At 40.2% G+C, this 22,924-nt stretch overlaps 1 protein-coding gene across 3 annotated transcripts in view; it reads left to right on the top strand.

The window, feature by feature from the left end:
* LOC136857891 (uncharacterized protein ZK1073.1) overlaps nt 1-22,924 on the top strand; it is a 405,857-nt gene that overhangs the window by 340,206 nt on the left and 42,727 nt on the right. For all 3 annotated transcript variants that reach the window (XM_067136930.2, XM_067136932.2, XM_067136931.2), the window contains exon 2: nt 17,649-17,699. In XM_067136930.2, the coding sequence (XP_066993031.1) occupies nt 17,649-17,699 (51 nt within the window). The remainder of the gene's footprint in view (nt 1-17,648; nt 17,700-22,924) is intronic.

The raw sequence follows: 22,924 nt of genomic DNA, 5'->3' as shown, positions 1-22,924 counted from the left end.
TCCCCGTACTACTTTTCAAATTTCGTGGTAGAGCCGGGAATCGAACCCGAGCCTCCGGGGTTGGCAGCTAATAACACTAACCATTACACCTCAGAGGTGGACTCTAAACTTATGAAAACGTATTTTAATATATTTTATCTGCCCACCGAAACTCATACGACTCTGGGTGGTAGAAATATAGATTTAACTTTCGCCCATAGCATTGATGTCGATCCCTTACAATCAATCAATCAATCAATCAATCAATCAATCAATCAATCAATCAATCAATCAATCAATCAATCAATCAATCAATCAATCAATCAATCAATCAATCAATCAATCAAAATATACACTACCTGACAAAAGCATTCAAGCACCCAGAAGAAAGGGTGTTTGTAAATTTGACTCGATTCTACAATCACTGAAACAACATCACTTACAGTCTCAACAAGTGAAGTCTCATTTAGTTTATTTTCCGGGTTGAGCCGTGTTGTTGTTTGTACATCACGTACAGTTTGCCGACGTTTCGAATACATTGCAGTATTCTTTGTCAAGGCGACTGAAATATCCCTACTCGATCCGAGGCAGTCAGTCTCGCTTCCCCTTCTGGGTGCTTCACTTTTCTTTTCAAGCAGTGTAGATTAAACTTTCGCCCATAGTATCAATGTCCATCTCTTACAATCAATCAGTCATCACTGACGTGTATTTATGGATGTCGCCCGCGTGACAAATTCTCTATCGTTCGTTTATCTAGTCATCAAACATTTCCCTTGGAAAATTATTTCAATCCCTGAAATCCTCTTAATTTATAAACGAGCCTCCTTCTTCTATCGCTTTTCCCTCACCTGTGGGGTCGCGGGTGTGAACTGTTCACATAAGTGGTTTTTGCCCTTCCTGACGCCCTTCCTATAAACGAGTATTTTCCCCAATTTGTATCATATGCATGTTACTTCTCTTATCACAGATCCATTATAGGCTATACCGTACCGAGTTTGTCTTGAGAATTTGTTTGTTTACAATAAACAAAGAAAAGTCAAACCCAAACTGACTAGATACTTTGTTTAGACAGTACTAATCACGCGGTTCGTATTCTACGTCAAAGCTTGGCGACCGTGACCCCTCCGCAGCTCCCTTCGATTTTTTTTTTATCAGTACAATTTCTGATTTAATGACAAGAAAATCCTGGTGGCTATCTCGAAATAATCGAGTACAGTAGAATAGAGGGCAGAAACCTTTAAGAATGGTGAGGAGAACAGGAGAAGAATGACAAGATGCATCTAATTAGTTTTGAGACTTGAGAACGAGGCGCGCCTTCGGGATCAGTCATTAGCCGCGTATTGTGACGCTCGACACAGTACAGCTCACGTTTACAGCTGCATACTGAACGGTGTAGTTGCACATCTTAGTCTCCGTTATGACATCGAAACATAAGCTAATTATTCTGTTGGACCTTTGTTCTCTGACGAGACAGTAGACCACGAGTGGGTTGGGGGAGAGAACTTGATAAGGCTGTTATTGAAAGACAGGATCAAAAGACACAAGGAAAGGAGACAAAGGAATAAAGAACTATACTAGTAACAGGAGCACTGCTTGAATGAAGAAAACTTCGGGGGGAAAAACAGATTTCACTTCGCGTAGCAATGAGAGATAGTGGGTTCGAACCCCACCAATGACAGTATTGAAGATGATAATGAAATGAAATGTCGTATGGCTTTTAGTGCCGGGATATCACAGGGCGGGTTCGGCTCGCCAGGTGCAGGTATTTCTATTTGACGCCCGTAGGCGACCTACGTGTCGTGATGAGGATGAAATGATGATGAAGACAACACATACACCCAGCCCCCGTGCCATTGGAATTAACCAATTAAGGTTAAAATCCCCGACCCGGCCGGAAATCGAACCCGGGACCCTCTGAACCGAAGGCCAGGACGCTGACCGTTCAGCCAACGAGTCGGACGAAGATGATAATTTATTGTTGTTACGTCCCGTACGGCTCCTGGGTTAAATCGGCAGCATGCATCCTTCGGTTCAGGGGTGCCCCGTTTAATTCCCTGCAAGATCGGGAGTTTTATCCGCGTTCGGTTAACTCCTCTGGGTTGGGGTCTAGGAATTTGTCTGAATATGTACCTCTTCATTTACACCACTCTACCAACAACCGCATACACATGCAGTAGAGAGAGAATATAGTCCATCCTCCAACGAGGGTGACCATTCGGAGCTTACATTCGGGAGATAGTGGATTCGAACCCCACTGTCGGTAGCCCTAAAGATAATTTTCCGTGGTTTTTCATGTTCACACCGGACAAATACAGGGGCTGTACCATAGTTGAGGCCTTTTCTATCTCATCGTCACCTTAATACCTATCAGTGTCGGAGCGACGTAAAGCAACTTGTGCATTTGGCAGCTATTACAAGCATACATAGGCCTACCTACTCTTAGTTTAGTAGTCTCGGATATAATACTGCAGTTAGTTGGTGCTTCAGTGTAACTTGGCACTTGTTTCCAATTTTGTATCTATTTGATAAACTGTAAACAGTTGCTATGTAATGCATTATGCTACGTTTAACATATATGATGGGTTGGCATAGTTAGTATGAGAGATTTCTTTCAATCCACCAAAATTGTTACCGTTATTGTTTTATTGGAGTAAGACTAAAAATTGTAAACAGTCATAAACATTTATAAATTAGCCTGGAATATGATCCTGTTACCGCTGTTTGAGAGCTATCACTGAAGCGTTTCGAAGTAGAATTTTCCTGCTCTCCTGAAAAACAGCAATTTCTGACTTAGTTCCTTTCACGGCTGCACGATTCAAATCAATTTCCTGACCAGAAAACATAAGAGACAACATGATGTCAGCAGGCACTCTCTTCTTCAACCACAGGGAAAGTTATTGACTACCGAGGGTTAATGGTCGTCTATTTCATGGAAGAGCTGATAGCTATAATATCTTATCCGCTTTGTCTCCTGTATTATATAGAAGATTCGCTGCTTCAGAAGAAATGTTTGTGACCTCAATAATTCTGTCGTCCTCTGCTAATCCTTTGGAGTGCCATGTGGACACGACCCTCTTCTTATCGAGATTGCATCGCTAGGATGAAGAAGATTGAACGATTTAATAGACTTTTCAAGATATCAGAATTATGACAGAGAGAAGGTTGGATGATGCTAAGAAAACATTTGTTTTCGTGATTATGTTTGAGTTATTCTCTTAATGTTTTTCATTTTATATCGCACACTGTAACGAATTTTCTACCTGTATGTTCTTTAAACCAACAGCGTAGCCATGTTGAAACACCAGACCTCATGAAATCTCCGCAGTTAAGCAGCATTGGGAGTGGTTACCACTTGGATGAGTGGTTCGCGTGTACGACAGAATCCTCGTACAGGCGCGGAGACGTACGTTGAACGATTTACACAAAAATGGCTCCATATCGGTGTATGATCAATCTCATCATTGATCTGTAATTAGGGCTGCCGGTCAGGTGGCAGATGCTCTATCAATTGTTTACTTAGTCTTTTTTTTAATGATTTCCAACTTTATCTTCATTTTAATTCACATTCGTTCACATTAATCATTCAATCAGTTTCCACAGATCTGCATTTAGGGCTGTCGCCCGGGTGGCAGATTGCCTATCAGTTGTTTACCTGTTTTCATAGAAGTGGGAAATTTGCAGAATATCTGCCTCGGTAAATTATTCCAATCCCTAATTCACCTTTCTATAAAAACGAATATTTGTCCCAGCGTTTCCTCTTTAATTACTTTTTTTTTGCTAGTTGCTTTACGTCGCACCGACACAGATAGGTCTTATAGCGACGATAGGACAGGAAAGAGCTAGGAGTGGGAAGGAAGCGGCCGTGGCGTTAATGAAGGTACAGCCCCAGCATTTGCCTGGTGTGAAAATGGGAAACCAAGGAAAACCATTTTCAGGGCTGCCGATAGTGGGGTTCGAACCTACTATCTACCGAATACTGGATACTGACCGCACTTAAGCGACTGCAGCTATCGAGCTCGGTCTCTTTAATTACAACTTCGTCACTATAGGGCTGCCGACGGTAGAATTCAAACCCACTATCTCCCGACTGCAATCTCACAGCTGCACGACCATAACCGCACGGTCAATTATTATTATTATTATTATTATTATTATTATTATTATTATTATTATTATTATTATTATTATTATTATTATTATTATTATTATTATTCATTGTTAGGGCCACTAAGGATCTCGAGATCTCACCTGTCTTTTTGCGGGCCCACCAGGTTTACATCTTTCCGGAGAGTGCTTTCTTCCATGCATCAGAATGGACATCCTTCAGTCGAGTTGGGACTAGTTCTTGATGAATCTGTATAAGTTTGTGTTCAAGTGGTGCTCGGAGTCTGTTTCTATGATTTCATACTTTAAAAGATCCTTATCGATCTCCACCAACCAAGGAGGAATCGTTTTGAGACTTCTGAAGGAGGATAACAAACGTTTACAGATTCTTTCAGCTGGCAATCTGAAGAGATATTTTTTCGGTGTGGGCGTATATTACTAAGTTGCTCCGAAGTCTGTTAACACCATCTTTGAGGTGTTAACAGACACCAGGTCGTCACACCAGGTAACTGAATAAGAGATGTGAATTCTAACATACATACATACATACATTATCATTATAGACTGTTATGCCTTTCAGCGTTCAGTCTGCAAGCCTCTGTGAATTTACTAAACGTCGCCACAATCCTCGATTTGTAACTAGTGTTATGGCCTCATTTAGTTCTATACCCCTTATCTTCAAATCGTTAGAAACCGAGTCTAACCATCGTCGTCTTGGTCTACCTCTACTGCTCTTACCCTCCATAGCAGGGTCCATTATTCTCCTAGGTAACCTATCCTCCTCCATTCGCTTCACATGACCCCACCACCGATGCCGGTTTATGCGTACAGCTTCATCCATCGAGTTCATTCCTAGATTAGCCTTTATCTCCTCATTCCGAATACCATCCTGCCATTGTTCCCACCTGTTTGTACCAGCAATCATTCTTGCTACTTTCATGTCTGTTACTTCTAACTTATGAATCAGATATCCTAAGTTCACCCAGCTTTCGCTCCCGTAAAGCAAAGTTGATCTGAAAACAGACCGATGTAAAGATAGTTTCGTCTGGGAGCTGACTTCCTTCTTACAGAATACTGCTGACTGCAACTGCGAGCTCACTGCATTAGCTTTACTACACCTTGATTCAATCTCACTTACTATATTACCATTCTGGGAGAACACACAACCTAAATACTTGAAATTATCGACCTGTTCTAGCTTTGTATCACCAATCTGACATTCAGTTCTCTTGAATTTCTTACCTACTGACATCAGTTTTGTCTTCGGGAGGCTAATAAGACTACGAAAAATGAAATATGAAGTCTATACTTACTAAATATGAATACTAAACCTATAGTATATTAAAAAGGTAGAAATACGGAATATGAATATGATAATGACGCAAAATAAATCATAAACCCACTAAATATGAATCCTAAAACTACACCATATTAACAATATATACGCTTGGCATATAAATATAATACCGTACTTCTTTTTTCAATTTTCTTACGTCTTTTAACCTTCATTGGTTAATTCCAGTGGCTCGGGGGCTGGGTGTTTGTGCTGTCCCCAACATCCCTGCAACTCACACAACACACATAACACTATCCTCCACCACAATAAAACACAGTTACCTACACATGGCTGCACTCGGCTAGAAATAGCCACACGAATTTTAAATTAAATTCTGAATAGAAAAAAAAAACCACCATTGATATTCTGATTTACTTATTTACTTTATTTTGTCAATGGGCATTGTTCCATTTGAAAAATGAAACCTTCTAAAATAAACACACATTGTAATCACCGGGCGAGTTGGCCGTGCGGTTAGGGGTACGCGGCTGTGAGCTTGCATACGGGAGATAGCAGGCTCGAACCCCATAGTCGGCAGCCCTGAAGATGGTTTTCCGTGGTTTCCCATTTTCACACCTGGCAAATACTGGAGCTGTTCCATAAGGTCACGGTCGTCTCCTTCCCAGTCCTATCTCATCGTCACCATACTACTTTTTTGGGCTTGCGCGACGTAAAACAACAATAAAGGATAGATGGAAATGGCATATCTGGGGACACTCGGGACTTGTTTAGTTAGATTTTGAAGGGAGTGTAGATGGTAAGAACAATAGGGGTATACCGGTATACCAAGGCATGAATATGACAAACAGATCAGAGTAGATGAGGATATAGTAGTAGTGCAGAAATGAAAATGTTAGTTCAGGTTAGGGTGGCATGGATGCTCCATCAGTTCAGTCTATGGACGGATCACCAAAGAAACTAGGCCTACATGGTTTTAATGTGATTTATAATTTTCCTTGTACTTAAATCCATTTGAAAGGAACAAATTTAATACGTCCCTCTAATTCTTACAATAACTGATTGAGTGGCTTTTAGTAGTTGTTTTAAGAAATTGCTGAAGATTTGAATAACATCCGTTCTGTAGTTTTGGCAGACCAGTTTACTGAAGTTGTGAAATGCTAGAGGCTATATAGAAATTCGTTGATGAGCACTCATACAATGAAGCACTTAATTGGTAAGTTTGTTTGTAGAACGAAATTCTTAACAAATCTCCTTCTTTGTTGCATTTTCCCCAATAGATTGGAGTCGTCCCTTGAAAGGATTTGTCCCAGTGTTACGACCGGATGCCCTTCTTGATACAAACCTTGTATGTATTCATTATTGCATGTTCCTGATGTGATTCGTAGTGTGCTGAGTTGATGTAGATGAAGAGAAAAGATGAAATAAACACCTGATCCCCGAGCCAGAGGAATAATCATACGCAGTCAAAATCCTCCGCCCGGGCGAGAATCGAATCCGGGGCCTTCTGAATCGAGGATCAATACGCAGACCATTCGTCCAAGGAGCCGGGCAGTTCTTGACAAATGGCACACCAAATATATCACGAACATTTAAATGATTTTGTTCTTTCTTTCTTCTTTCGTAATCTGTTTACCTTCCAGGCTCAGGTTTTCCCTCGGACTCAACGAGGGATCCAACCTCTACCGCCTCAAAGGCAGTGTCCTGGAGCGCCAGACATTGGGTTGGGGGATACAACTGGGGAGGAGGACCAGTATCTCGCCAGGTGGCCTCACCTGCTATGCTGAACAGAGGCCTCGTGGGGGATGGGAAGATTGGAAGGGACAGGCAAGGAAGAGGAAAGGAAGCGGCCATGTCCTTAAGTTAGGTACCATCCCGGCATTTGCCTGGAGGAGCAGTGGGGAACCACGGGAAACCACTTCGAAGATGGCTGAGGTGGGAATCGAACCCACCTCTACTGAGTTGACCTCCCGAGGCTGAGTGGACCCCGTTCCAGTCCTCATACCACTTTTCAAATTTCGTGGCAGAGCCGGGAATCGAACCCGGGCCTCCGGGAGTGGCAGCTAAACACACTAACCACTACACCATAGAGGCGGACAATCCTGTGATACTACGAAGGAAAACGAATAAAACTGCAAAATTGACATTGTTTCATTCTTCTGTTTCAATAATGTAATTACCACGTCATATGCTTCAAAAGGAATGTATACGCGTGTTCTATAACCTTATATATTCTATTTACCTCTTTCATCAGACTCTGATAGGTAATGCGCTGTTTAATTCAATTGTATGTATGTTGGGTATTCAGCCCGAAGGCTGGTTTGATCCTCTGCAGCTACACCAACAGCTGTCATAAATAGCCTAGGCGTCACTGACGAAGCGTACTAGGGAAATGAAGAGTGAGGTAGTTTCCCGTTGCTTTCCTCGCCGAGCCAGCCGTTGCTATTACACATCAGTCTGCCAAGCCCACTGAAATGCATGCACCAACCGACCCTATGAGCGATATTTTCACACCATTCATAACAGGGACTGGCTGCATAAGCAATGGTATTACTAGCATCACTCATACCTCAGTCACTTTCATATTGTCAAAGCCAAGGATGAGACTGAGACAGGTAGATGAAAGTAACAAATTTGATATGCGGCTATATCCACAGCATAGTGATATTTTAAATTGCCAATTAAGTTCGCTCCTGGATACAAGAATCTCAACCCGCCGTTCAATCAGGCCAAACCATTTGTCGTGGATACACACGTTTGATAACAGTGGGGTGATTATCTTTCTTAATCTCTTTACCCTCCAGGGTTGGTTTTTCCCTCTGCCTCAGCGAGGGATCCCATTATTACCGCCTCAAGGGCAGTGTCCCTGAGCATGACATTTTTGGATCGTGGATACAACTGAGAAGGAGGGCCAGTACCTCGCCGAGGCAGGCTCACCTGCTATGCTGAATAGGGGATTTGTGGGGAGATGGAAAGATTGGAAGGGATAGACAAGGAACAGGGAAGGAAGCAGCCGTGGCCTTAAGTTAGGTATCATCCCGGCATTTGCCTGGAGGAGAAGTGGGAAACCACGGAAAGCACTTCGAGAATGGCTGAGGGGGGAATCGAACCCTCCTCTACTCAGTTGACCTCCCGAGGCTGAGTGGACCCCGTTCCAGCCCTCGTACCATTTTTCAAATTTCGTGGCAGAGCCGGGAATTGAACCCGGGCCTCTGGGGGATGGCAGCTAATCACGTTAACCACTACACCACAGAGGTGGGCTATTATTATTGTTATTTCTTCTTTCTTTCGTCCGTTGACTTTAAGCCTCTGGTGTTATTCGACATGCCGGGATGAGTGTATCAGACGGTTGAGGCGCTGGCCTTCTGACCCCAACTTGGCAGGTTCGATCCTGGCTCAGTCCGGTGGTATCTGAAAATACTCAAATACGTCAGCCTCGTGTTGGTAGATTTACTGGCACCTAAAAGAACTCTGCGATACAAAATTCTGGCACTTCGGCTCTCCGAAAATCGTCAAAAAAGTAGTTAGTGGGACATAAAAAACATTATTATTTACTGTTATTCGATAGGAGTAGGCTATGTGCCGACACCGCGTTTCACTCTCTCCCTACCTCATTATCATCGTTGTCATAATCGCACATCCAAACGCGCAGGTCACTTATGTCCTCGGACACTCCCAAAGCCAGAAGCAACACGATAAATATTATTGTCGTTATTGCTGTTGTTTTTAAGGTGCCTCTCTGTCAGGCGATGTGTTGTACTGTGAACACCTCCAGGAATTAATCAAGACAAAAATGGATCATGATATCCCCAATCTACAACTTGACGGATAACTATCCTAACAAATAAATCGATAGCAATGATAATGGTTTCGCGTCACAATAACTACATTTAAGATTTTAAGAGTCGTCGAGTTGCCAGACGTTTGTCTCACAGGATATCTTTTGCATGCTGATATATCTACTGACTCGAGGCTGGCGTATTTGAGCACCTTCAACTACTAATGCACCGAGTCGGAATCGAACTCGCCAACCGGAACTCATAAAGCCTGTACTCATCCTCCTGAATCACTCAGCCTGGCATAGATAAACAGATAGGTCTGGTTTATTGTATCTGGCAAGATTATGGCCATTACACCCTCTCTTCCATCTAATCAGATTAACAAACACAGTATTGGTAATAAGTGCTGTACTTAGTGAGACGGAAACCCAATAACAACACATTATTACACACCATACATCTGAGAATACGAATTAACTACCATATAGCTAGTCATACAGGTCCGGCTCCTTGGCTGAATGGTCAGCATTGAGGCCTTCGGTTCGGAAGGTCTCGGGTTCGATTCCCAGCCCAAATGGGGTTTTAATCGTGTCTGATTAATTCTTCTCGCTCTCCCTTCATATTCAGACAACATACCACACTACCAACCACCACAGAAACACGCAATAGTAATTACATCCCTCAGGAAGGGCACCCGGTGGTAAAACAGGGTCAACTCCATACAATTCGCACCCGCGACCCCATAGGTGTGAGAAAAGCGGCAGAAGAAGACAGCTATCCATATAGGATGTTGGAAAACTACCTGCACAAATTGATACAGTTGATAGAAGACACCAATACAACATATTATTATTATTATTATTATTATTATTATTATTATTATTATTACTATTATTTAACACAATGTACATACATAGTTGGATAAATAATAACTTAAGGAACATAAAAAGCTTTCTTTCACCAGTCTTTGGCAAGCGCACTCGGAGATTATGTTCGGTTGACACAGTTCATTTGATGGTATCGGAAGCAAGGCATATCACAGAGTCTGTAGGTATAGTCTTCCCTTGGACTTCGAAATCCGCTGATTAGACATATCTTCCCGTGGAACCTGTAGATGCTGAAGCTTGAGCCTGTAGTTTTCAGCGTGATTCCTAAGTATTTAAATTATGGTATAATTTCAACTTGCTCACAGCCGCAACTGAACACATCAGTTGGCCGCAGTTTCCCACCCCTTCTGGATGTCATCATCTTTGTTTTAGCACGATTACTCAGCGAATTACTATCAGCTCTTCTCTAGAGGTTATTGAATACTGACTGGATGATGTGGGATCTCTGGACAATAAAGTCATGTCATCTGCATACATTATACGCTTTACTTTTGTGTCTTTTATTATCCTTACAATGACTGCTGTCATCAAACTGAATGGAAGAAGGCTTATTGGATTTCTCGTCTGTGGTAACAGACATATACTGATGGTCGAATTTTCGAGCACCTTTTGTAATAAACACATGAAAAAATGAACCCATTGAGCCCTGCATATTTGTTGGATTGAAACTGCATTGGCGCTGGGATTATTTTGGAGGAAATATAGTGTCGATTCATGTCGTGAGAAATTTCTTACTTATAAGACCATTAAATATTTAAGTAGACATGAAAACAAAATGCTTTCATACCACAAACTGCGGAACAAGGAATACAGTAAAACATTTTATTTTATTAGCATCACGGGTCCGTACTCAGTCCGCCTGCTGAGCTGTAACACGGCCTTCTTTTTACATTTCCTCTTCGATTTCCACATCTATTTGTTCTTCAGGAGCATTGCTAACACTAATACTAATATCACTACTAATTTCCTATCTTTTCACATCACCCCCATCGAAAAAGCAACAAAAAACGTCGAAAACCCTCTAGCACCAACAGCTCACTTCAGCGGATATATATTCCTATTTAAAACAAGGTCCTACAAGAAATAGTGTTAACAAACCCAACTACTCCTCTTTATGCCAACTTCATCGTAGATTTGCACATACTCGTAATATCTCCGCTCCGTGCTCCAAGTTGTTCAATGCTTTCTGTAGTGATTCAATAAGTAGTTTCCTGTCAATGCTGTCGGAAGCTTTGGCATAGTCAATGAAGTTGGCATAAAGAGGAGTAGCTGAGTTTAATAGCACACTATTTCTTGTAGGACCTTATTTTAGATAGAAAAGTGAGCTCTTGGTGCTAGAGGATGTTTTCGACGTTTTTGACAGGGGTGATATAAAAAGACAGATGCTGTCTTCTTCTTTGTTTTCTCTTCCTATCGATTTTCCCACACCTGTAGGGTCGCGGGTGCGAACTGCATCGCACATGTGGATTTGGCCCTTCCTAACGCCAACCCTATATGGAGGGATGTAATCACTATTGCGTGTTTCTGTGGTCTGAATATGGTACGGACACAAACTCCCAGTCCCCGAGCCAGAATAATTAATCATAAACGAATAAAATCCCCGACCCGGCCGGGAATCGAACCCGGGACCCTCTGAACCGAAGGCCAGTACGCTGACTATTCAGCCAATGATTCGGTGCTGTCTAATATATTTATTTTTTCATGTATTCATAACAAAAGGTACTCGAAGATTCGACCATCAATATTCACGTATGCATTACAGCATGATCGAAGCACTGATTGTCGTTTCCCGTAGGTAGCTCCGTACACCAGATGAATGTCTGCCAGATTTCTTCCCCACGTTCACTCTTCTAGTCAATGGCATTCGACGAAAATAGGCCCGAAGAAACAGCTGTGTTAACATCCCCTAGCAGAATTCAGCGTACATACATTCCTGTCTAAAATAAGTTTATCTTGATGTTTTCTAGCTCCTATATAAATTTGTACAAATAATTTTACAATTTAAACTACCTTGTGTATTAATTTTAATTTGACGCCATTTGGGCTGCCCGCGCGTCAATTTCGACGTTCTGTTTTACTCTATCAAATGGCAGAAAAACGGGTTCTCTGTTGGGCGAGCAATAGCTGAGTTTTTTATTAATTTTGTTGGGTGAACAAAAGTGTAACATCAGAGGTCATTTACACGACAACATCGTTTGACATGAGGTGCCGATTGCTTTTGTTTTTCGCCCTTCAAAAACCCGACTACCTCTGCCAGGTTTGAGCCCGCGAACTTGAGATTCGGAGGCTGACACTCTACCACTGGTCCACTGTGTAATCGGCTAGTACAGTATTATTATTATTATTATTATTATTATTATTATTACTATTATTATTATTATTTTCAGGTAAGGTATTCTAGGGGCCACGTGACAATTTCAGTGTTTCATCCTTTGTTATTTATTCTTCTTCCTCCTCCAATACTTTTTCGTCTGCTCACTATGTCTCCGTTTTCTCTCCTCGCACCATTTTGAGCCTGTTTTCTTTCCTTTCATATTTTTACAAGTTGCTTTACGTTGCACCGACAGAGATAGGCCTTATGGCGACGATGGAATAGGAAAGGAATACGAGTAGGAAGGGAGCTGCCATGGTCTTAATTAAGCTACAGCCCCCTGCATTTACCTGGTGTGAAAATGGGAAACCACGGAAAACCATCTTCAGGGCTATCGACAGTAGTGTTTGAACCCACTACCTCTCGAATGCAAGCTCACAGCTGCGCACCCCTAACAGCAAGGCCAACTCGCTGGGTATTATTATTATTATTATTAATCTAGATATACGAGGGTAGGTCAATAAATAAGCCGCAAAACTGAATTGAGGCAAAAATAATCAAAGTAAATTTCTGATATTAATTTCACTTTTCCGCATACCGGTATTCATCCTGTACATTCAGGCACTTATCCCATCTCTTTACAAGTCCTTGACGGAACTCAATAGCTGCAGTCGCTTAAGTGCGGCCAGTATCCAGTATTCGGGAGATAGTAGGTTCGAACCCCACTGTCGGCAGCCCTGAAGATGGTTTTCCGTGGTTTCCCATTTTCACACCAGGCAAATGCTGGGGCTGTACCTTAATTAAGGCCACGACCGCTTCCTTCCCAGTCCTAGCCCTTTCCTGTCCCATCGTCGCCATAAGACATATCTGTGTCGGTGCGACGTAAAGCCAATAGCAAAAAAAAAAAAAATTAAAAAAAATTACAAGTCCTTGAAAGCCAGCAGCACAGAATTCCTTTGGTTGCTGTCGCAGCCAACGTGTAACCTCATAGATTACGGCATCATCTGTATCAAAATGGCGGCCACCCAAATGATTTTTAGGGGCCCAAACAGATGAAAATCACTGGGCGCTAAGTAAGGACTGTACGGTGGATGTTCCAAGCGCTCCCCATCTCTGATGTTTTTCCTTCCATGGTTAAACTTCTGGATCCAATTGAACACAGCTTTCCGTGAGAAACAGTTTTCACCACAGACGGGATGCATTTCTTCTGTGGACAGTCCTTTGGCCCACAAAAAACGCACAACTGCACGCTGTTCTTCTCGTGTACAGTCATGCAACACATGCGCCATCGTGCACTAACAGCCTCTGACTTACTGAGTGCCTGCGAGATGTCGTACGACAAGCATACATATGCTGCCATCTGCTGGCAAAACTTGCACACGTAATTTCAAATGATATAAGGCACACATGTTTGCGACTTATTTATTGACTCACCCTCGTAATTATTGAAATAGAACTAAAGTTACACACTGCATTTATTATGATAAATACCTGAGTAAGTTCTAGAGTGATACTGGCCACGCCCACAATACATGAATAGTAAAGCCGCTAGTGTGGTACCTAAGTATCTCGTGCCCTGTAGCCTAAATCCCTTTTTCTTATCCTCCTTATTAAAGCCAGAGATACTGCCGCGAGAAGGAAGGCAAGTAAGATGTTTTGAGGAGTACAAGATAAGGTTTCGTTCTTGTTTGGCTTCTCCCCAGCCAATTAGTAGTAAAGGGTGCTTGGAACTGCGTCAAGTGCGTGTCCCCTTTTGTCGGCCAGGATTCGAGAGGCAAGCGAAAAATTAGATTCATCGTTCCCTTACACAACCGTTAGTTATGTTTATCTGGAACTGTGTTTAGTTCAAAATATATGTTTGGAGAGTTTATGCAGAATTTGCGCGGCCGTGAAGCATGCAAAGCGTGTGATAGGGGTTTGTTGGGTACAATATTCACGTGACGAAATCTATGAAATCACATCACATACATTCGAACCTTAGTGTAACGAAATCATGTGCTCACATTCGGGCTGATGGTTGAGGTACCGGTAGTCTGATTGTCAATGTGGGACTTGAGAGAAAATATGACCCTTTGTAAGCCTCAATTAAATACACAGGGTGAGGGAAGGGGACTTTACAGTCGAGACGATTTTAAAAATATACAGTATATGGTTTAAGTAATATCTCCGAATCCAAAGGGAATTCCAAGGTGAATAATATGTCTAAAGGTAAAGCACTTGACGTCTTATATTCTCATGAAAAGAAGGGATTCGATTCTCAAAAGAATAACACGGCAAGGAAGGAGCTCAAAATTTAAAGCCGTGATTTAAAATCAATCAACGAATTGGCCGTTTATATGCCCCAACCCTTCATGTTCGCTACCATTAGAAAGTTCCAAGTTCGAGTTTATGACCCTATAACGGTTCTCTACGACCCTTAGAGACAAAATTATGCGGGGGATAAAGATGTGAGAATTTATTTTTTTTCATATCGACTTCCGAATGTTAATTTTCACTCATAATTTGTGTATTCTTGTATACAGAATCTTACACCTAACATAACGTTACCATTAGAGATGACTAAGGAAACTTATTACAGAATACGCCGAATAACGCACAATAAATTACAATCAATTACAAAATATTTTGAACCATTACCTATTTGGTATCATTTGAAGGAGAATTTCAATAAAACTGAACTGAGCCAGCATTAATTTTCTCAGACTTCAACTTCACAAATTACTGTATAACCGCACGGAAGCATACGACTTCCATAAACACACGTGCTGACTGGTACGGTTTGCGCATACTCAAACTATATAACAAACTAGATGACCGACCAGATAAGTTAGTTCTCTTTGTACCCTACTGTAGTTATTATTTAAAATATATATGGTTTGAGTAATATCTCCGAATCCAAAGGGAATTCCAAGGTTAATAATATGTCTAAAGATAGAGCACTTGACGTCTTATATTCTCATGAAAAGAAAAGAAGGGATTCGATTCTCAAAAGAATAACACGGCAAGGAAGGAGTTCAAAATGTAAAGTCGTAATTTAAACACACGTAATTTAAACAGTCGTAATGTCCAATTGAAAAAAGGAAATTAATGGACTAACATGTCTTTCATTTCACTCGAACTGATCATCTAACGATTATTCATTTCACTCGAATTGATCATCTCACGATCTTTCATTTCATCCTTATTGACCATCCAACGTGTCTTTCATTTCACTCGAATTGACCATCTAACAGTCTTTCATTTCACTCAAATTGGTCATCTAACGTGTCTTTCATTTCACTCGAATTGACCATTTAACAATTTTTCATTTCCCTCAAATTGGACATTTAACAATCTTCCATTTCACTCCAATTGACCAACTAATGATTCACTTTACTCGAATTCGCCGTTTAACAATCTTTCATTTCACTCGAATTGACCACCTACCGATCTTTCATTTCACTCGAATTGACCATCTACCGATCTTTCATTTCACTCGAATTGATCATCTAACGTGTCTTTCATTTCACTCGAATTGATCATCTAACGCGTCTTTCATTTCACTAGAATTGATCATCTAGCGATCTTTCATTTCACTCGAATTGATCATCTGACGATCTTTTAATTCACTCGAATTGATCATCTAACGGTCTTTCATTTCACTCGAATTGACCATTTAACGTGTCTTTCATTTCACTCGAATTGACCACCTAACGATCTTTCATTTCACTCGAAATGACCATTTAACGTGTCTATATTTCACTCGAATTGACCACCTAACGATCCTTCATTTCATTCGAATTGACCATCTAACGTGCATTTAATTTCACCCGAAATCTGAACTTCTAACGATCTTTCACTCGAATTGACCATCTAACGTATATTTAATTTCACCCGAAATCTGAACTCCTAACGATCTTTCATTTCACTCGAATTGACCACCTAACGATCTTTCATTTCACTCGAATTGACCATTTAACGTGTCTTTCATTTCACTCGAATTGACCACCTAACGATCCTTCATTTCACTCGAATTGACCATCTAACGTGCATTTAATTTCACCCGAAATCTGAACTTCTAACGATCCTTCGTTTCACTCGAATTGACCATCTAACGTATATTTAATTTCACCCGAAATCTGAACTCCTAACGATCTTTCATTTCACTCGAATTGACCATTTAATGATCTTTCATTTCACTCGAATTGGTCATTTAACTCGAATCGATCATTTAACAATCTTCCATTTCACTCAAATTGACCAACTAACGATTCATTTCACTCGAATTCGCCGCTTAACAATCTTTCATTTCACTCGACTTGACTAACTAACGATCTTTCATTTCACTCGAACTGACCAACTAACGATCTTTTATTTCACTCGAATTGACCATCTAACAATATTTCATTTCATCTGAATTGATAACCTAACGATCTTATATTTCACTTGATTTGACCAGCTAATGATCTTTCATTTCACTCAAATTAACCATCTAACAATATTTCATTTCACCTGAATTGATAACCTAACGATCTTATATTTCACTCTACTTGACCATCTAACGTGACCACCTAATATTCATTTCACCCAAATTGACGATCTAGCATATCTTCAATTTCACTCAAATTGGCCTTCTACAACATCTTTCATTTCATCCCAATTGACCATCTAACAACCTCTTATTACACTCGAATTGATCATCTAACAATCGATCTTTCATTTCACTCAAATTGATCTTCTAAAGATCTTTCTTTTCACTTGAATTGATCATGTACACATGTACACAAGTGGATGTGTCCACTTGGAACAACATAACCTCCCATTGGAGGATGCTGATCAGAATGTATAATGACTTCAGGTATGATTTTTAGTAGGTAGCAGGGAGGGCATCTGACAATAAACTTTTAAATTCAGCTTCAGCACACCACTGACACCATGCAAATATTACATTGAAATAAATGATAATCATCTCCTTCATCTTTCCTTCATTACTTCCATTCTTCATTCTTATACTGTAACTTTCTCAATCTTTCTCTTCTCCCTTTCATACTTCCTTTCACTAAAGCCTTTACATTCATTAAAGCTTGTTTAGCTCTTGGGGTATATTGTGAATATGAGATCATGAAATCAGTCCACATTGTGCCGCTCTAACTCTGTACTAAATTTTTGTTCATATGTGATCCTTTATAACATAAATTTTGTACCAGATTTTAGTTTGTACGTGATCCTTTATAAAATACATTTGTATGAAGTGATGAAACCAATTTATTCTATGTTTTAGTCACCTGTTCATTATAATTTCTCTTTGGTTGCAGAAATACGTTGTGAGCACGGAGAGGAGTGGTGACATCAGTGTTTATGTTCAGGTGAGTAAATTATGGTAAATGATAAATATATATGCTTTATTATTTTGCCATTGATGCTTTCATGGCCTGTACTTATAGACATGATATGTATAGGCTTTTGGGCTTATGCAGTGTCAAGAAAATAAGGTGAAATTCTTTACGTTTTGCAGAGAACTGTGCTCTGCGTCATCAGAAGAAAATCTTGACTGTCCACGAGAAAGGCTTCTTAAACAATTTCACCTTATTTTCTTGACACGGCATAAGCCCAAAAGCCTATACAGTATTATGCTTTATTATTTGTTGATATAAGTTGTTTGTGCCAAGACATGATTGTAAGAGCAACTTTTACTCTTACAGAGTAGCACATCTGCACATACACTAACAAAAAACTGAAAAGGAACACATGAAACACATGTCCCAGGAAGTAGAAATTTTATTCTTCCATGAACTTCATTATAGCATCCATACTATAATAAAGTACATGGTACACAGTCATTCAAACGAGGTCACACTCATGCGTATAGAGCCTGTTGAGAGATCACTTCAGTACTCCATTTACTTTCTTCTAACAATAATGCAGTCCTCAACTCTTCGATAGAAATAGTCATAAAGATGGAGTTTCGCTTTTCACCTGATCAACACTGCCAGGTAAGAGTTGTTGTGGGTGTCGAAGAGCATGACAGATGATGGGCTATCCAGTCCCACACCCCTTGATAAAGGACAGATCGGATGATCTTACTAGCCAGAGAAGTAGACTATCATCTTGGAGAGTGCGTTAATGTACACAAGTGGGATGTGTCCCCTTGGAACAGCATAACTCCCCATTGGAGGTTGCTGATCGGAATGTATGATGTTCTGGATACGCTCAGTACTGCCCAAGGTTCCCCGTACAAACACTAGGGGTAGTCACATATTGCAGGCAATGACTTCCCATATCAAAACTGAAGACATAGGTCATATGTATCACTACTGCATACTCTGAAGAAGGTGCCACTCACCTGGTTGACATCATAGATGCATACTTGCACACAACCATCAATAGCATTTTGACAGAATATATTCTATTCAATACAACACTTTGCCATTCATCCTTCCAGAGGCTCATTTCTCAAAAACAACTGGAGGTTGGATTGCATAATGATGATGAGTGAGTGGAGGGCTACCTAGTGACACACGTCTAGCTTTCAATAATGGGAATATGTGGTTCCAGCCACTACCCATGATAGAGTATTATTTCTAATGAGTATGTGTGTGCTATGCTATGGCCACTCATATTATGTAATAGTTTGGTGTTCATTTGGACACTCTGCGCTAACATCAATGCATTGCTAACTTTTTCTTCTCAAATGTTTCCAGTTCTCTGGTATGAACATACAATCTCTCATAAACTCACCACATGGCCTCATTCTAGCTCCAATAATTGCACTAACAGAGTGCACAAACACCGTCCTGGCAAGGTGACAATGTTCAACACAACTTCAGGGCACAGTATGGTACTGGAAACTACAGTTACTCTTACAGATCCACAACTGTGGATTGCATCCGTCCTTCATCAGGCAATACTAGAGTCCTAATTCTGCGACCTTCATCATATTGTGTGCAGTCCCCTAGAAGTATCGTGTATATACAGTCTTTCTCACTCATTTCTTTTTTTGAAGTGTTGTATTTTCCTTTATCTGTTAGTGTGGATTAAACCTTTCATCAGTGCATTCCTGGAGGGAATTTTTGAACCATTGGCTATAAGATATGCAAAGTATGTGTTTGTAGAATCTCTTTGAAGTTGTTTACATAATGATTAGCTGTACTATACATTTAGAAAAACATCTGTTGATGAGTGGAAATAAAAATTAACTTTTGAAGAAAATAATAGTCATGTGCTCTAACTGAAATATGTGAAATCTTATTTAACAAGGTTGATAGTCAGTTGTTATTCATAATAATGTCATAGTTGCAACTGAAAAATCCCTGTATGAAATATATCAACTTAGAACTTTGAGCAGTAAGGGTCTGTCATCTAAGGTTCATTATTATTCAAGTTACATCTTAGAATTCTAGTTCTTAATGATGTTTGTGCTGCGAGTTAGTATTTCTCTGACAACATCACATAGTGGTTTCCACAGGCACAATGATGACATGCAGTATAAAGATAATATTTTAAACTATTCATAATATTTTCAAAATCTTTCCCTTCCTATGAACCTGCAAGAGAATAAGATAATTCAAAAGGAATGTCCTTTTAAGGAAGTTTAAGATTTAAATTCAAGAGTACAAGTCAAGCTGATGGGTTTGATGAAATAAAAATTCACAGCCTGTTTCCATTCATTCAACTGGGTCAGGAATGGAATGAAGCCTCTGTCTGGTGGTGAGGATAGGAATTGTGCTGGCTCTATGAGGTTAATAGTACTTGCAATTTTAAATGCAAAATCTTTATTATAATTTTTTATTAGTAAAATGTCTGGAAGTTGTGAGGTTGTGGTGCATGAAGGAGTTGTGGACCATTGAGACATTATCATAACTACATCATACACTTGAAGTTGGTAGCACATAGCTCACAGAACTTTATATTAACATTTTCTTATTATTCCTTAGAACGCTTTTTATAATGTTTAAAAAATTGCGAACATCTAAGCCAAGCCAAGTACAGCTGTCTCGACAATCTGCTATCACTACCACAGTTCAGCTTCTGCACCGAGCTGGGTTTTCTTGCCGGTGCAAAAAAGAGCTACCCAGCGAAATTTAAGTTCGCTTGTGTGACGCATGCACTTGAAGCTTCCTTGTCCTGGGAGCTGAGCAGAGCTGTAGACCCTCCCCCGACAGCAATTTACGGTGACAGGCCAGCTAGCTTAGGTAAGGTAATGTTAGTTTTAATACTTGACACTTGAAGTCTTCAGCGTCACACACTAGAGACTGCAAGAAAAATATCAACATCTTAACAGTATAGCCACTTGCACATCGTCTTGCTAATAAAAATAGAGCCAGATATATTTTAGTCTTGGGTTTTGACATATATACAGTTTCTTTGAGCAACTCATTGATGGCACGTGTAGAGTATGTGTTCTAATAGCTGCAGAAAAATATTTAGGTTCCCCAGCATGAATACAGACCATTGGTTGTCTGTGATGGTGGTATATAGAGAATTTTTGTAGTGTTCCTCTTCGATTATAGGTGAAGGTTTTGCAAGTTCTGTGGCATTCTTCATGAATATAACATGTGTTATACATCATGACAAATATTTTCCCTCATTTGTCATTATTATTATTATTATTATTATTATTATTATTATTATTATTATTATTATTATTATTATTATTATTATTATTATTATTATTAATAAGCGTATGGAATTTACAGAATGGACAAGTATATACAATATTATACAAAAGAAAAACCTGCAAAGAATACATGGTAAGTAGGGAACAATTACACATGTATATCTAAATTGTTTATCCACTGCACTAGGGATTCTGAGACATCAGCAAAGTCTTTCCGGTCTCCACCATAAGCACGCAGAGGGCATTCGTCCATTATATGATGCATGGTCTGGACTAAAGCACCATAATCACATGCTGGAGAGTCCCCGAAGCCCCACTGGTGAAGAGAGAATGCAGATCTTCCACAATTAGTCCGAAACCTGTTTAGTGATGCCCACGTTCTTCTTCGCAAACTGAAACTAGCTAGGGCGTGGTTTGGATTAAAGAGGCTTGGCCACTCCGGAGCTGTACAAATCCATTGCTCTTTCCATTCCTCTTTTAAATTGAAACCAGCATCCATTAGATTCTTAGCTGTTTTCATTGGTGGCTTACAGGATTTTAGCCTTTGTCTCCAGAGATCTGCAACATCTCTGTGGATAGGTAGAGTTGGATTGGACATGATCTTTTCATATTCTTGAACAAGGGCTCTTGAACATCACAGGCTTGGTGGAGCAATGTGGGACAGGACTGGCAGCCAGTGCATTGCAGTAGGCTTCAGAGTACCAGAGATGATACGCATGGTGGTGTTAAGTTGTACATCGACTTTCTTCACGTGGCAACTGTTAAGCCATACTGAAGAGCAGTATTCAGCTGCAGAATACACGAGGCAAAGCCCAGTGCATCGTAATGTGTCCGCTGAAGCACCCTATGAAGTTCCACACAATTTAAACAGAATATTATTACGTGATCTCAACTTAGATCCGAGGTTTTCAAGATGCACGTACACTCAGTATGCGAGTGAAACTATAAAACTTCAGCGACAGAAAAATACTAGTTAAATTTTGCTGATTAGTATAGATTAGGTTTTTTAAGTAAAAAAACAAACAGTTAGTCCCAGCATATTTTTGTGAAAACCATGACTGTACTATCACAAAGCATCACCGAATGAAGCTGTATGTACATTGTTTAAAATCTGCTATAGATTAAGTTATGATGGTGTCGTCACTGCCATGGGTATGAATTTGGAAGTATGTGCGAGCATGTGGTTGAAAATATTCTTGAAAGATCTTTCTCAGGTAGACCTTTCCATGAAAAACGCAGCCTTATAAAATGGTAATGTTGACTTTAGAGAGTGTAGTGGGACTATGATTGTTTATATTTAAAAAACTTTTTTGCAGTTGGGGTAATGAATATGTTCACTGCACGCCACTGCATAAAGTACATCATGTGTTATGAGTTGGCATGGTGGGTACATGTGTAATTGGCCAACTGCACATGTTTCACTCATTGCTGTCATGGATAAAGGGACAATCTGTCTGAGTTCCAAGGGGCAACTGATAAACTAAATATATAATTTCACTGTCAAATGAACAAGGTGCTACTAGACGTTTGAATAGTTTGGTGACCCCTGCAGCGTAAGGGGCTCCTAAGCAAATCGATGGTCACTGTACCTGTGTTAACTAAGGTGTATCAGCAGAAATGGCTTCAATTTGCATGGTAATATCAAAATTAGCCCTTGGCCTCCTATGATGAGCGAGTGTCAGCCAAGAAACAGTAGAGAACAAACATCATGCTACTACTGCTGGAAGAACACAGCATTGTGGTTGTGGTCTGGGGAATGTTTTCTCGGCATTCTCTGAGATCAGTCATCCATGTAGAAGCCACTCTAGATCGATGTGGTTGTGAATTCATCCTTGTAGATCACATAAATTCATAAGTGCAGATTCCCTGAGACAGAGAGAACTGTCTGGCTAGAAATGACAAAATATCACATGGCTACAAATATCTAACTGTGGTTGAAAGAGCACTACTTCCCCTAATTCAACATCTATGCGA

The sequence above is a fragment of the Anabrus simplex genome, chromosome 1, assembly GCF_040414725.1.
Source record: "Anabrus simplex isolate iqAnaSimp1 chromosome 1, ASM4041472v1, whole genome shotgun sequence".
NCBI classification, from domain to species: domain Eukaryota; kingdom Metazoa; phylum Arthropoda; class Insecta; order Orthoptera; family Tettigoniidae; genus Anabrus; species Anabrus simplex.
Note: the sequence above shows the minus strand (reverse complement) of the source record. Positions and strands in the feature narration are given on the sequence as shown.